This window comes from Carettochelys insculpta, chromosome 1 (assembly GCF_033958435.1).
Source record: "Carettochelys insculpta isolate YL-2023 chromosome 1, ASM3395843v1, whole genome shotgun sequence".
In the NCBI taxonomy this organism is placed as follows: domain Eukaryota; kingdom Metazoa; phylum Chordata; order Testudines; family Carettochelyidae; genus Carettochelys; species Carettochelys insculpta.
Window position 1 is genome coordinate 7009106 of NC_134137.1, and position 13221 is coordinate 7022326.

At 43.8% G+C, this 13221-nt stretch overlaps 1 protein-coding gene across 1 annotated transcript; it reads left to right on the forward strand.

Annotated features, from left to right (window-relative positions):
- Positions 1–11652: 11652 nt before the first annotated feature.
- On the forward strand, positions 11653–12624 carry LOC142007638 (olfactory receptor 52E2-like). The gene has a single exon (XM_074984325.1). It carries the CDS (start codon positions 11653–11655, stop codon positions 12622–12624), a length of 972 nt encoding a protein of 323 aa, XP_074840426.1.
- The last annotated feature ends 597 nt before the right edge of the window (positions 12625–13221 follow it).

Below are 13221 nucleotides of genomic sequence, written 5' to 3' on the forward strand. Positions count from 1 at the left end.
CATGTACGCTCTGTTGAAGCAAAGACTCCTCTGTGTTTTGGTGGCCAACAAAAAGCTTTATTGATCTATAAGGCACCAGCTGAGCCAAACTGGACACCAATAAAAACAGGTCCAGCAAAGCTGCTCAATTTAGATAAACCTAGTATTTTATACCCTTACACAAATAAGTCCAACATCAGAGGTATTTAGTCGGAGAAACAAGTCATTTTCAGAGAGAAATGTTATCAGCAAGGAGGAACAGGTATCAGGGAGTAAGAGCTCCAACTCCAAACAGCTCATTAATGCATTCCACAGAGCTCATCCTTCCTGCCATTCCCAAATAGGTGAGGAAAAGTTCAAGATCCTGTGTACGTGCAGAAATAAGAAACATGAAATGGCTTTCACAACTCATAGGAACTTTGCCCATTATAAAGAATTCCAGCATCGTTTCCTTTCTTTGTCTTGTGTGGGAACAAGTGTCTCTTTAGTTTGTCAAACTAAGAAAACTGCAGAATTTTGTGGTGGTCTGGAAGGCATGGGAGGGACAAGGGCCTGATTGTGTACAAGTGGAGCTTGAGTTATGCTGGAAAAGATCAAAAGCTGGTCAGAAGGTGGTAAATCTACAACAAAGAGCATGTGATGGTTGGTGATGGAGTGATGAGATATCAAGTATCGGAGGGGTAGCCGTGTTAGTCTGGATCTGTAACAGCAACGAAGGGTCCTGTGGCACCTTATAGACTAACAGAAAAGTTTTGAGCATGAGCTTTCGTGAGCACAGACTCACTTCATCAGATGCTGCATCTGATGAAGTGAGTCTGTGCTCACGGAAGCTCATGCTCAAAACTTTTCTGTTAGTCTATAATGTGTCACAGGACCCTTCGTTGCCGATGAGATCGGGTCAAGAGCTTCTCAGCTTCTGAAATTCCATGATGCTGAGTTCAGCCAAAAAACACCAAAAAGCCTTGATTAATGAGGAAGTATCCTCTCCTCATCTTGTTGCACACTTGCCTGGGGCATCTGGCATTAAAAGTGTATTTTCCTAATGTATTTGCTCAGTTTCTCACAAAGCTCCTTGGTTTCAGCCCCAGACACGATGGGTTTGAGTGTTGGGGGTGGGGGGAAGAGGAAATAGCGATTGGCTGAGATAATGTGTACCTGAGGAGCAATCCCCTGACCGAAACGATGCAACAGAGTTGAAAAGATGCTGGGGGGTAAGACATCAGTATCATGCGGATGTGGGCTGTGCAGGCGGTGAGGGCTTTCTGGTGGGCTTTCCTTGAGGTGATTCTGAGAACAGCCCTAGTGATCAGACCATGGGACACAGCAATTAGCACTAGGTCCAACCCAAGGATTACGATTGCTATCACCAAGCCATAAATCCTGTTTACTGCAATCTCTGCACATGACAATTTTGCCACAGCCATGTGGTCACAATATGTATGGGGGATAAAGCAGTCAGCACAGAATGGCTGCCTACTCAGGAGCAAGGCAGTGGTGTTATGAAGAGAACAGGTCTTATCAAACTCAGCAGTCCTAGCTTAGCTATTCATGCATTAATGAGGATGGTGACATATCTCAGAGGGCTGCATATGGCAACGTAATGATCACAGTCTGTCGCAAGAACAGCTGACTGTATCATAGAACCACCATAAATAAAAAACAGCTGGGTGAGGCAGCCACCCACACTCATGCCTTTCAAATTGAACCAACATACACAAAGTGCCTTTAGCACAATGGAAGTAGATGTTTTGATTGCTGTGAGCCCCAGACATCAGAGCAGGAGATACATTGGCTTCTGCAGAGCCTGCTCTTTGGCTATTACCAAGAGAAGAGTGAAATTTCCCAACAGACCTATGATGTAGAACAGAGAGAAAGGGATGGAAATCCACATGTGGGCAGCTTTGAGTCTGGGGATGCCAGTCAGGATGAATGTTGAAGGCTGAGAGGGAGTGAGGTTGAAAACTGCCATTAAGTGTTCAATGAGTCAATGAGAAATGCCCATGGTACCTGAGAAGAGGGAGGGAGAGAGAGAGGAGGGGCATTAAACACTTTATAGTAATGAATACAGAAAATATTTTACAGTTAAGAAATTTGAAAGGGAGATGAGCTGAGAGAGAAACATTTACAGATGGCACCAGAGGTGATCGATATGTCTAGACAAGTCTGCCCAGGGAGCTACCAAAGGCATGTGAAAGTGCAGCATGTTGACAGGTGAAATTTAACATCAATGACTAACATATACCCATTGGTGGGAAAGCCTTGACATTCTTTCACACCTGTTCATCTTATTTAACTGCATTAATGCAAGGCAAGTCCTGGTTATCGTGCAGAGCTCTGTGCAACTCTTCTCAAATACGAGAAGGAACATAAGCAAACTATGGGGATCCAGGAGGAGTGGGATTGGCATTTATGAAGATAATACAATGCCACAGTTTCAGTGAGTCATTGTTTCCTCATCACTTAGACTCTTCCACGTAGTACTGGCCTCATTTTCTTTCAGTCAAGTATCAGAGAGGTAACCAAGTTAGTCTGTGTCTTCAAAAACAACAAGAAGTCCTGGGGCATCTTATAGACTAACAGATATTTTGGAGCATAAGCTTTTGTGGGCAAAGATCTGCTTCATATGAAAGTCAGCTAACACCACCATCCTACCTCCCTGCCATTAACAGCCAGGGCCCCCAAACACAGGAGGAGCAGGTAACAGACTGTGCATTAACACAGCTGGCTCCTGAGCTCTTTATTCAGTTCTCTTTATTCCAAGCACAATTTTTTGTCTCAGCTCATCCTGAGGAAAGTATGAACCACAGCCTCAGAATGTGGGCTTCTATTGTACCTGTACAAACACCGTTCATCCTCAGGACCCACTGTAGCCTTGAAATGCCACCATTGTGGGACTGGAGGCCACTGGTTGAGTGTGGGAGGTGATAGCAAAGAGGGACGTTTCGGTTCGTGATACTGGAACAAACTTGGAAAGAGCCTAGGGTGTTTACAAGCTATGCAGACCAGGAAGCAGGTCTCTCTTCAATCACCCCCAAGCTTGCTGAGCTCATGCTCCTTAACAAGGATGGGTACCTGTGAAATTCTGAGATGCAAGTGTCTTCCCTGGGAATCCCCTTCAGTAGCCAAGTCCCACAAGCCTTTCACTCCAGCAACTGTGGAACCATCCCCCTCTGAGAGCCGGGAGAGGTGTGTGAACTGACAACAGACAGGCTCCACTCAGTTCCACCAGGGACAGAACACCGCAAGTGTGCACCAGTCCCTGACCCTCAGCAGATTTCCCTTTTGCACAGCAAATAAACTCTTTTCAGTTAAAAGACCCTTCTGTGCTAAAAATCTGTTTTAAGTGCCTCCAAGGAATAGCTGACTGAGCAAAACTGGCTACCTAAAAATAAACAGAACCCCAGTCTACGTTCCATACCCTAGATAGCAATTGAATCAAGCAGCATCTCCTCTGATGGTAAAAAGAGTACCACTTTAGCGTACACAACCTAGACATCCCTTCCAGCTGGGATCACAGCCCCAGTTCAGCCCCTGCTACTAATTGTTTTCTGGTCTTCAGCTGAGAAGTTACGCCAGCTGATGATGTCAGTTCCCCTATTTTAACATATGTCATATACAGGGAACTTCATTTTCCAAGCAAAATCCCCCAGCATAGGTCACATGGGGTTAAGCTTCTTCTAAGTACTATTACATGCCATAAAAGGCCAGTTCCTTGACTGGTTCATCTATAATCTTCTGGTAAAACTAGATGTTATTCTGTAGCAAAACACATTCATGCACTGACACATAGGAACAATGACACATACATACATACAAACAGGGTAATGATATGCAGCAAACTATAACTTTTTCATTAATACTTTAAATGACATGCTGCATTAAACAAATTAGAATCATATCAATATTGCAAATATGGTGGTGCCAGGCTTTTGTTTTGGGGCAGAGAAAGTCCTGCCTCTCCACTTAGCTTACTGAAGGAGTGTTAGTCACTCAATAATGCAGAGGCAGTATGATTAAGGCGTTCTTTAGGTTTTGACCATAGAAATATCAACAGTTGTAAAATATTGTTATCCTCACATGTTCTCACAGAGTTCTGTACATCTTTTAACACTTCTGTAGATCAACCTAGTGATCGCAAAAGGCAGCAGGGTTCTCTTTTTATGTTCATAGAAAACATCCTATTTTATCTGTGCAGCATTCTAAACCATTGCCTTTTTCCAAGTGGTGAAAAGATACTCATATATGTCATAAGAAGTGTGCCTCAGTTTCTCCTTCCACACAGCAGACCAGATGTATTATGATATCCCTACTATAACAAAGTTTGACCCTTCTGTTTGCAGGTGTTACCTCAGAAGCAATATCCCCAGAGTGTTTTTTGTTACATTTCAATCAGTATGAAATTCTTTCTTATAAGATTTATCATTAGGAACAAACATTGCATTGTGAGATTGAACAATAAAACAAACCTTTTATGAGTGCATAACTGGCTGGATAATCATTCTCAGAGAGTAGTTATTAATGGTTCGCAGTCATGCTGGAAGGGCATAACAAGTTGTTTTTCATAGGGATCTCTTTTGGGAACAGTTCTATTAAATATTTTCATCAATGATTTAGATATTGGCAAAGACAGTATGGTTACTAAGTTTGCAGATGATACCAAGCTGGGAGGGGTTGCAACTGCTTTGAAGGATAGGATCATAATTCAGGATTATCTGGACAAACTGGAGAAATGGTCTGAGGTAAACAGGATGAAGTTTACTAAGGACAAATGCAAAATACTCCACTTAGGAAGAAACAATCAGCTTCATGCGTATAGAATGGGAAGCGACTATCTAGGAAGGAGTACTGGAGAAAGGTACTTGGAGTCACAGTGAACCACAAGCTAAATATGAGTCAACAGTGTGATGCTGTTGCCAAAAAAGCAAACATGATTCTGGGATGTATTAACAGGAGTGTTGTGAGTAAGACATGAGAAGTCGTTCTTCCACTCTACTCAGTGCTCATTAGGCCTTATTTGGAGTATTCTGTCCAGTTCTGGGCACCACATTTCAAGAAGAATTTGGAAAAATTGGAAAAAGGTCCAGAGAAGAACAATGAAAATGATTAAAGTACTAGAGACCATAAGCTATGAGGGAAAACTGAAAGAACTGGGCTTGTTTAGTTTAGAAAAGAGAAGATTTAGAAGGGTCATGACAACAGTTTTCAAATATGTCAAAGAGGGTTACAAGGAGGAGGGAGAAAAATTGTCTCCTTGGCCTCTGAAGATAGGACAAGGAGCAATGGGCTTAAACTGCAGCAAGAGGAGTTTAGATTAGATGTTAGGGAAAACTTGCTAACTGTCAGGGTGGTTAAACACTGTAATTTACCTGGGGAGGTTGTGGAATCTCCATTTGTGGAGAAATTTAAGAGCACCTTGGATAGGATAGACACCAATCAGAGATGATCTAGATGGTGTTTTGGTCCTGCCAAGAGGACAGGGGGCTGGACTTGATGACTTTGTGAGGTCCCTTGCAGTTATAGTGGTCTATGATTCTGTGACAGTTAGGGAGGGCAAGTATTCCTATTATATAACATCTTTTGCTTGAACAATTTAGTTTGTTAAATACTGACCAGGTCTTTTGATTCCTTCCTAAACCTTAACATGTATTTAGCTTCTGGTTTTCCTTTACTCCCCCTTTTTTCTTCAGTAGGGATCTCACACTGAAGTTGTTTTTTATTGTACCTGGATTGAGAGTGTGGACATGGTCTTAACAACAAAAACATTAGCTTGTGGATTACGGTTCCACAGCCATGGACCGGCAGACTTGAAACTGGGACCTCAGGAGCTTAGTGTATGAGCCATTACAATTTGAGCTGCAAACACTATAACTAATGACGTTGTTAACCTTTATTTTGAAGCCTAGAGATCTTTCTTTGTATAAACAACAAGAAGTCCTTGTGGCACCTTACAGAGTAGCAGATATGTTGGAACATAAGCTTTTGTGGGCAACTACCCACTTCATCAGATTCATCTGATGAAGTGGGTCTTTTCCCACAAAAGCTTATGCTCCAAAATGTCTATTAGTCTATATGGTGCTACAGGACTTCTTGTTGTTCTTGAAGATACAGATAACTCAGCTACCCCTCTGATACTTCTTTGGATAAGTGTATGTAACTCTGGATTTCCACACAATACAATTGGATTGAATCTTAAATAGCCATCAGGAGTTGTTTCCGATGTTCACACTCTGTTGTAGTCCCAACAGCAGAGCTGTACGCCAAATGAAGAACTGAGGAGAGAGAACTCCTTTCCAGGGTGGTCATGCTTCAATAAATCCTTACTGTTTGGAGACTAATTAGGACTGCAGAAGGTAAAGGCATTAAGAATAATGATCTACCATCTCCAAACTGATGGTCGGAGTGATTTAAAAAAAAATTGCAGCCTTATATTCCAAAAAGTGGGACCAACTCTTCCCCCAGCTCCTTTTTATTATCAAGGAGTACCCTCAAGTCTCCAACTTTTTTCCCTTTGAACTGGTATATGGAAAGCAGTCTTGTGGCTTCCCAAACCTCATGCGTCTTTGCCCATGAGAGCTTATGCTCCAAAATATCTGTTAGTCTATAAGGTGCCACAGGACTTCTTGTTCTCGAAGATACGGACTAACACGGTTACCTCTGTGATACTTGGAGAAACATGGAAGATCAAAGACCCCATGAAGTGAACAAAGTCCAATATGAAGTGTTGTTGTTGCTACCAAGTTTAATATCAAATTACTGGTTCAATGGAGTGATTTTTTGAAGCTAATGGACTTTATAAAATACTTCATGACAGCTTGAAACATAATCCTGCAGGCCTGATATGAGGCAGATGACTTAGCTAATCTAAAGAAAAGTTAAGCTGTGAACAGGAAACAGGGTTTACTAACAGAATCTGGCATAAACAGAGTTAATGGTATGAACCATTAATTGGGGCTGGGCCCAGATTGGAAGTGCATTCCAGAGGGTCAGAACAGAACACCGCGTGAAGAAAGATCTTCGTACCCACACTCCCCACAAATAACAGACATACCTACCTATGTTCAGGACATGGTCTAAACTGACAACGTGAGAGCTAGTGACTGAAGCCCCATGTACGCTAAACTCTTTTATCAAGTATTTGAGTAACTGGCACACAAATAACTGGCATAACTCACAACTGAAGCTCTGGGCAGCAGACGCCGGCCGGGAGCACGGAGAAGCGGTATCGTGGCTGGGGTTTGTGAATTACAGCATCCACCCTGTATCCCTGGGTGCAGCCAGTGGCCTTCTCTGCTCTACCACCCAGTGTCTGCTGCCCAGAGCATCTCCCTGCACATCACAGTGAGTCCTCCCTTTGCCACCTTCAAGCAGCTCCACGCTGCCCCCACCAACAAAGTAGGGGCAGCGGTTGAGCAGAAGCTGGTGATGAAGGGAGGTGGGGGTTGAACTTTCTTACTGGGGCTGGGGGCACTGACACTTGCCTGTGTCTCTTTATTAACCAGAATATTTTCATATCTGGCAAACTCCTGGTCCAGGGGATGCCAGATATGAAAATTTACTGTACAAGGTGGTATCTAGGTATGACGGCATTCCAGCACATAGTGCAGATGGAAATAGATTACCAAGGAACAGAAAACGTTGTCATTAGCTAGGCTGACCAGATTTTGAGATTAATTTTGGCCTCGCAATATGAGGACCTGGTATCAGCAAATCTTTTATGAAGTCCCATAGCAGGCTGTAAAGTGGAGTTTTCCAGGGTCTATTTTCTTCTCTTCCCATTGCTCACTCAGCCAAGAGAATTGTCTGGAAGCCTTGACAACCTAGGAGTCCACAAGGACTGTTCAGGGGAGTCATAAAAGTCACTGCCCAGCACACCAGTGTTCAGACACGTGACATTCTGGTGTTGATTCTCAGAGCTCTGCCTTCCTGTCGCTGTACAGAGATGTCCTCTCCCTGCACATTGGGATTTCGGTGAGTTGCTTCTGTCAGTATTACAGTTAGTGCTGTGGGCTCAAGAAGCGTTCCAGGGTGCAAGTCAAGACTCATCTGGGCAGGAATTCACAAGGACAGTGACGAGCAGTTTAGTGATGTCAGAAGCAGCTGTCAAAAATGGAACCAGAAATGTATTGGAAATAGCTTCGACAAGTCTTTGTTTTTCAGATTAGTTCCTTATCTCTTAGGCAATATTTACACTGCAGAGCTCTTTGGGGATATCCTGATGTATCCCACAATAGGTACTCTGCATCTTTGAAATGCAGCTGGTGACTGAAGCCCCATGTACAGTAAACTCTTTTTTTTAATCTGGTATTTGAGTAACTGCTGCACATATAACCAGCGTAACTCACAACTGAAGCTCTGGGCAGCAGATGCTGGGCATGCTGTTTCAGCATCCCTCTATACCTTGTTGCACAAGAAGTAAGGGATGCCTTAAAATAACACAATATTTCATCATTTGGTGCTTTGTATACAGTATCTAATGTCAAAATAGCCTGTGTCAAAATTAACTCAAGATATTTGGTGCAAACTTACTGCGTCCTTATATGGATCTCTGTAGCATTTTTTTTTAAGCCTGTGTGGTTTCTCCTGCAGTTCACTTCAGCTTTTCATGGCAGGACCTGCAGTGCACTGTTAGAACAGCCAGAGCCTCTGCAGTGGGCATCTATCTGTGTTACCAGGGGGTACACAACAAAAATGGATAGCCCATCAGCCTGACTCTACTCTCACATTCCACCTTCCCTAGGTGTCTCCAAATTTACCTTGGTCTCTCTGAGAACAAAATAAAGGCCGATGTGTTTTGAAATCCCCAAATTTCATACCCCATATTAGAACACCCCATAACTGGGGCGTGGGCGAGGAGTTCTACATTCTCTCTCAGCATCTCGGCAGAATAGCGCTGTCTGTAGCAGGCCCCAAACTTAGAATTTTTCACAGCTCAGAACCAAAACATAAACATCAAGGGTGAGTCTGCTCCCATGGAGTTCAATAGCAAAAGTCGGAACATGGCCAGGTCACCCTAAATCAACCTGTAGGGACTTAAATAAATGGCCTGATTTACTCTGTTCATGATCCAACAGTGACTTAAATTGGAGTCATCCCCTGGCCTCTAAGGATGGGTGAGCTCATTTTGACCAAAGAACTGACTGGAAAATTGCTAAAATCTCAAATTCACAGGCTTAGAGTTTCGGAGAACCATTTATCTGAGGTCAGGAGGGGTGTCTGTTCTTCTCTGTGCCCCTTAATGGCAAGGTCTGGAGAGGATGAGAAGCACTGCAAGGCAGTGAATATCAAAGCTTGTTTCTGGCTTGGCTTGGAGGGAATCAGGAGGTGTTGGAAATCTGACTGGGGGAGGTACAGGAATGCAGAGCATGTGGGGGTGGGGTGAGGGTATGACTCCAGAGGACAGACAGTATCCACATCACAGTGGTGCAGAATCTTGAAACCCGGTGAACTAGGGAACGGACAGCCTGCAGGATGCACCGACTCCAGAGTTGTGGGTTGTGTGTGTGTCTCAGAAGGTAAGGTAACATGGACCATGCTGCTCCAGACTTGTCTCTGACAGCATTCCCCATGCAGACCTTCCTTCCTTCTCGGAACAGCCCCTCTATAACTTCATAGGAAAGTCAGCAATTGCCAGCATGGAAAAGCAGCCTCAGGAAGGTCTGGGAGTAGGTCTCATGAGCTCCAGTAGGGTAAAGCTTTGTGCCATTTTGAGGATGTTATTCTTGTTCCCTTTGGGTCTCCACATTCTCTCTCCCTCCTGCTGGGTTTGTCTCTCTCTCTTTCCCTGCACAGGCTGAGCTGCTGAGCTTTCCTTCACCCCACAAAGACAGCTCCAGCTGATGTCCCCTTTTCCCTGGTGCAAGCAGACACTGAGTCTAACATGGTCTGAGGAGGTATTTCTCTGAGCTGTTGCTATAGGGCCCAGCACTTGGTTTTGGTCCTGGGTGAAGGAGAATCACTGTGTGTCAGGGCCGGAAGTTCTGGGAGACTTACATGGCCAGCAGTGGGGGTTCTGAGGCTGGGAATGGGATGCACAGAGACAGACAGGCAGGGCTAGGATTGTAGGACCAGGACAGGAAGCATATAGAGAGATATCAGCAGTTCTGAGGGTTGTGGGAACAGTTGGAAGGTCAGGTGAGCAGCGCCGCGGTTGATGTGAGTGCACATAGGCGCGTTCACAGATACATGGGCAGCACACCCAAAATTAATATTTTATTGGTATACTTTCCTGGCCCTGAGTTCATTGTGCGTTTGTGGGGTCTCCAGGTCACTCGCACTTTTTTTCAGTTTTTATTCAAGAACAAACATAAGAATGTTTTCAAGAAGATTTAAATGATAATGTAATTGTAAACCTGCATACCAAATGATGGGGTCTAGATTAACTGTTATCGCCTGAGGATTTTAGGATCATCATAAATACTTGTCTGAAAAAAAATCTATTCACTATGCCGTATTATTTCAAAAAGTTAAGCAAATGTTAGGAACCATTAGAAAAGGGACAAACAGGCAAACAGGAAACTCATTATTGCCACTATGTAAATTCCATTATGTTAAATATTGTGTACAGTTCTAGTTACCTCATCTCAAAAGCAATACATTAAAAATGCGAAAACGGTACACAGAAGGGCAACAAAATGATTAAGGCTGTGTAATAGCTTCCATCTGAGGAGATATTAAAAAGTTTGGGGTAGTTCAGCCTGAAAAAAAGGGATGGCAAGGAGGAGATATGATGAAGTATTAAATTGTGAATGGTATGGAGAAAGTGAATGTAGATGATATGTTGCTTGCTTGTTTGTTTTTCTCCAGCATGTAACAGAAGGTCCAGAGGTCATCTAGGAAATAAATAAGCAGCAGATTAGAAATAAAGACAAGGAAATTCTATACCCTATATATAGGAAACCCATGGAACTCACTGCCAGGGGTGTTGTGAAGGCCACAATTGTAATGAGGTGAAAAAAAAAAGAATTAGATGAGCTAAAGGAGGATGGACTCCCCAGTGTCTGTTAACCAATATGTTCAGGGCAACAAGCCCATATTTTGGGTGCCCCATCCACTGAGTGCCAGATTATGGGAATATACAGCTGGAGATGGATCCCTGGATAACAGCCCTGTTCTCTTCTTTCTCTCTGAGGAACCTGGCAATGGCCACAGTCAGAAAACAGAATGCTGGACTAGTTGGACCATGGGTTCCTATTCTCCTCACAACCTCACTGTGACACTGCATCCATGTTCTTCACAGCTGTATGATGCTAAATTGCACTTTGTGCTTACACTGTGAGCAGGGATCCATGGAGCGATGTACCCTGATACCCAGATTTCAGACAGTTAATGAGTTAAGACAGATGATAACCCTTTAAGATAATTGAGAAGTTCAAGTTGTCCTCCCAAAGGGCAGACAGGTTGCTGTTAATGATATCAAAGATTATCTGCCATCATGTTGCCAATTTACCTGGCATGGTTAGCTGCCTGATGTCTCTAAACTTGGTTACAACCTAATTAATTCAGTTCTATCAGGAAATGTTGCCACGTCACCGCCCACCTGATCTCCGGATTGTGAATATCTATAAAGTATGTACCATACTCTTTGTTATAAAGTGTGTAACCTACCTCAGTGTTCTTTTCTCCCTTCTCAGCACCTGGAGCATTTTCAAGCCTGATTCATGAATCATCCACCTCATGAGAAATTTCAGCCTCACCCCATCTGGCCCTTCCACATTCATCCTAATGGGTGTCCCTGGTCTGGAAGCTACTCACATCTGGATTTCCATCCCTTTTTCTACATTTTACATTATCTGCCTGTTGGGAAATTTCACAGTTCTGTTTGTTGTAGGCAAAGAGCAGACACTGCACAAGCCGATGTACCTGCTGCTCTGCCTGCTGGCGCTCACAGACATTGGTATGTCTACCTCTGTCGTGCCAAAGGCACTGTGCATATTTTGGTTCAACTTGAAATACATTACTCTGGGTGGCTGCCTCACCCAGACGTTCTTCCTTCACCTGGCTTCTGTGATGCACTCAGCTGTCCTTGTGACAATGGCCTTCGATCGCTATGTTGCCATATGCAACCCCCTGAGGTATGTCACCATCCTCACCAATGCCCGAATAGCTCAGCTAGGTCTTCTAGGCTTGATAAGAGCTGTGCTCTTCATTCTGCCCATGCCCCTGCTCCTGACCAGGCTGCCCTTCTGTGACAACCACATTATCCCCCACACTTATTGTGACCACATGGCTGTGGCAAAGATATCGTGTGGGGACATCACAGTCAACAGGGCATATGGTTTGGTGATAGCCTTTGTAGTTATCGGGTTAGATCTGACACTCATTGCTGTGTCGTATGGTCTGATCATCAGGGCCGTCCTCAGAATTTCCTCCAAGAGAGCCCACCAGAAAGCCCTCAGCACTTGCACAGCCCATGTCTGTGTGATGCTGACGTCTTATTCGCCCTTCCTCTTCTCCAACCTGACACAACGGTTCGGTCAAGGCATTGCTCCCTATGTTCACATCATCTTTGCCAACCTGTATGTCCTCCTTCCCCCCATGCTCAATCCCATCATTTATGGGGTGAAAACCAAAGAGCTTTGTGATCATGTAGGAAAATACATCTGCAGAGCGGGATTGTCCATGGCCAATTACTTGAAATCTGTGTGATGTGAGAGGGATAGGAAATCTCTTTGCTATTGAAGGGTGTTAAGTCACAGTTTGGTTCTGCTCAGCATTGGAGAAGTTACCAGTTTCTGAGAAATTCCTCATAGCTAACATTTTATCATTCCACCTCCCTCTGTGGCTAAATTCTCTCTTTTTCACCATCACCAAAATCTCTTTCAGCATCATCCCTCAGCCCTCATATCTACATTTCCAGTTACTTGGCCTTTCCTTGATTCCCAGACCACCAGTCCCTGTCTGAAGAAGGTTCTTGATCAGTTTGATAAAGCAGAGTTCCATTTTCAGATATCCACACCAAAGAAAGAAATCTTGCTGTTCAACAATGACTTTGTTTGTGATTTGGATAGAGACGCAGGAGCAAAATTTACCTGATGTTTCTGTCATTCCTTCAGGAGGACTGGAGGATAAACTAAAAATTTCCATCAGCTAGTGCTACTACAGCAAAGCTCCTACAGGAATTGAAAATGTTCTACCAGAGCTTACTGCTAAGAGTTATGAAACTGTGGCTACGTCTACACGTGCAGCCAACATCGAAATAGGCTATTTCGATGAATAACGTCTACACGTCCTCCAGGGCCGGCA

Bases quoted from the DNA above. Each gene is read 5' to 3' on its own strand.
- LOC142007638 (XM_074984325.1), top strand. From the start codon at position 11,653: ATGAGAAATTTCAGCCTCACCCCATCTGGCCCTTCCACATTCATCCTA.